We start from the raw sequence: 1634 nt of genomic DNA on the forward strand, positions 1-1634 counted from the left end.
TTAAGAAAATATCATTTTAATCTCAGGGCATCTGAAAGACATCTATTATACAGAGGCAAACAGATGTGATCTTGAACAGCACTCTTAATTTTAACATTAAAATTCAAGCTTTTCAAAGTGTGTGCGATAACAACTGCACTTGCAGATCATTCTGACAAGTCAAGATTTACGTTGTAAAAACTGTGCAGATACGTCATTTGTCTTCATCCAGAAATAGTGCCGTTTGACCTCCTGTTTTACCAAACCTGGCAGGCTTTGATCATATCTTTAACGTTTTTCATAGTTTCAGCGCTGTTGTCTTTAAGTGAAAGGCCCAGCAGGACCGGTCGGTTGCCTGATTCTTGTGAGACAAACATTGCAACATTCTTGGCATAGACATGTGTAAGAGGCTGCAAAGGAGACAAAAAGGACAAGGTGAAATACAAACATGATTTTATCTGCCATATCGATTATCCAACAAAAACGAACTTCATTACCTCATCCTTTCCCAGCAGTACTCTGGTACTGAACATGGGTAGGCTGATTTCACCAGACCTTGTGTCAGGTGTTATGGATACAAGTGTCCCAATTTTACCATACTGTGTCAAAACTATAAAAATGTAGTTGCTGAACTCCGTGCAGACAACTTGAGTTGGGTTTCCGTTTATTGTTTTTTCCGTCTGTCTAGATCGGATGACGGGTTGAGGAGCCATTATTTACTTCCACCTGAAAATAAATAGAAGTAATAAACATGCAGCATAATAATAGCCAGTGATAAAAGTCTCACAACTGAAACAGTTAAAAGGGAGAAAAACGGAGTATTAAATTAATTACTTTAAGTACAAGGCAAACGAAGACGACAAGGAAGCTCATTCATTCAGCTCTGTGTTGTTTAGCAGAAGCTACAGCGACAGCAGGCCGAAGGAGATCGCTGACGACTAGCTTGTCAAAAGCGGACAAACGACACAGAAACACCGAGGCTTCAGAGACTCACGCGGAGCAGTAGATAAAACAACCGTGCTATGCGCAGCAGACTATGCAAATATAAACGGTTGAAACAAATAGCATAGAAGTAATAAGCATTTCTCACCGCTAGTTTAAAGTCGTAAATTATCCTCTTAGGTCGAACGTGAATCCGTTTGCAAACATCCCTCAGCGGAGAAGAACAAGGGGCGCCGTTTCACCTACGTAATGACAAGCAAAAAGATGCGAGCTGCCGGAGACGGTCTGTTTACAGTGATTTGGATAACATTTTATGTAACGTTTAAGATTGTATATAATTAAGATTAAAAAAAAAACATTAAATAGTAGGTGACATAATATTAACTCCTTTACTCAGCAATGGCGCAATAAGTTGTTTAGAAGTGTCAGTAAAACATTTATAATGTTAAAAAAGATTTCTATTTCAGATAATTTTCTTTTCTCTTTTCTTTTCTTTTCTTTTCTTTTCCATCAAAGAATGATGAAAAAATGTATCATGGTTTCCACCAAATATATTAAGCAGCACAACTGTTTTCAACGCTGATCGTGAGATGGTCATTTCTTGAGCAAATTCATCATATTATGATTTTTGAAGGATCATGTGACACTGAAGACTGGAGGAATGGTGCTGAAAATTCAGCTTTAACATCCATCACAGGAATAAATTACATTTT

General features: G+C 37.7%; 1 protein-coding gene across 2 annotated transcripts; it reads right to left on the reverse strand.

The window, feature by feature from the left end:
- Window positions 1–1210, reverse strand: psmg3 (proteasome (prosome, macropain) assembly chaperone 3). Of its 2 annotated transcripts, none has more exons than XM_016569725.1 (3): window positions 1070–1210; window positions 477–705; window positions 1–389 (listed from the first exon to the last, which is right to left on the reverse strand). In XM_016569725.1, exons 2-3 carry the CDS (start codon window positions 690–692, stop codon window positions 237–239), a joined length of 369 nt encoding a protein of 122 aa, XP_016425211.1. In that variant the 5' UTR covers window positions 693–705; window positions 1070–1210; the 3' UTR covers window positions 1–236. The 2 variants fall into 2 exon arrangements, with proteins under 2 accessions (XP_016425211.1, XP_016425219.1); XM_016569733.1 differs by lacking the exon at window positions 1070–1210 and adding an exon at window positions 814–1027.
- Between the last annotated feature and the right edge of the window lie 424 nt (window positions 1211–1634).

The sequence above is a fragment of the Sinocyclocheilus rhinocerous genome, unplaced genomic scaffold (assembly GCF_001515625.1).
Source record: "Sinocyclocheilus rhinocerous isolate Xijiao unplaced genomic scaffold, SAMN03320098_v1.1 scaffold1303, whole genome shotgun sequence".
In the NCBI taxonomy this organism is placed as follows: Eukaryota; Metazoa; Chordata; class Actinopteri; order Cypriniformes; family Cyprinidae; genus Sinocyclocheilus; species Sinocyclocheilus rhinocerous.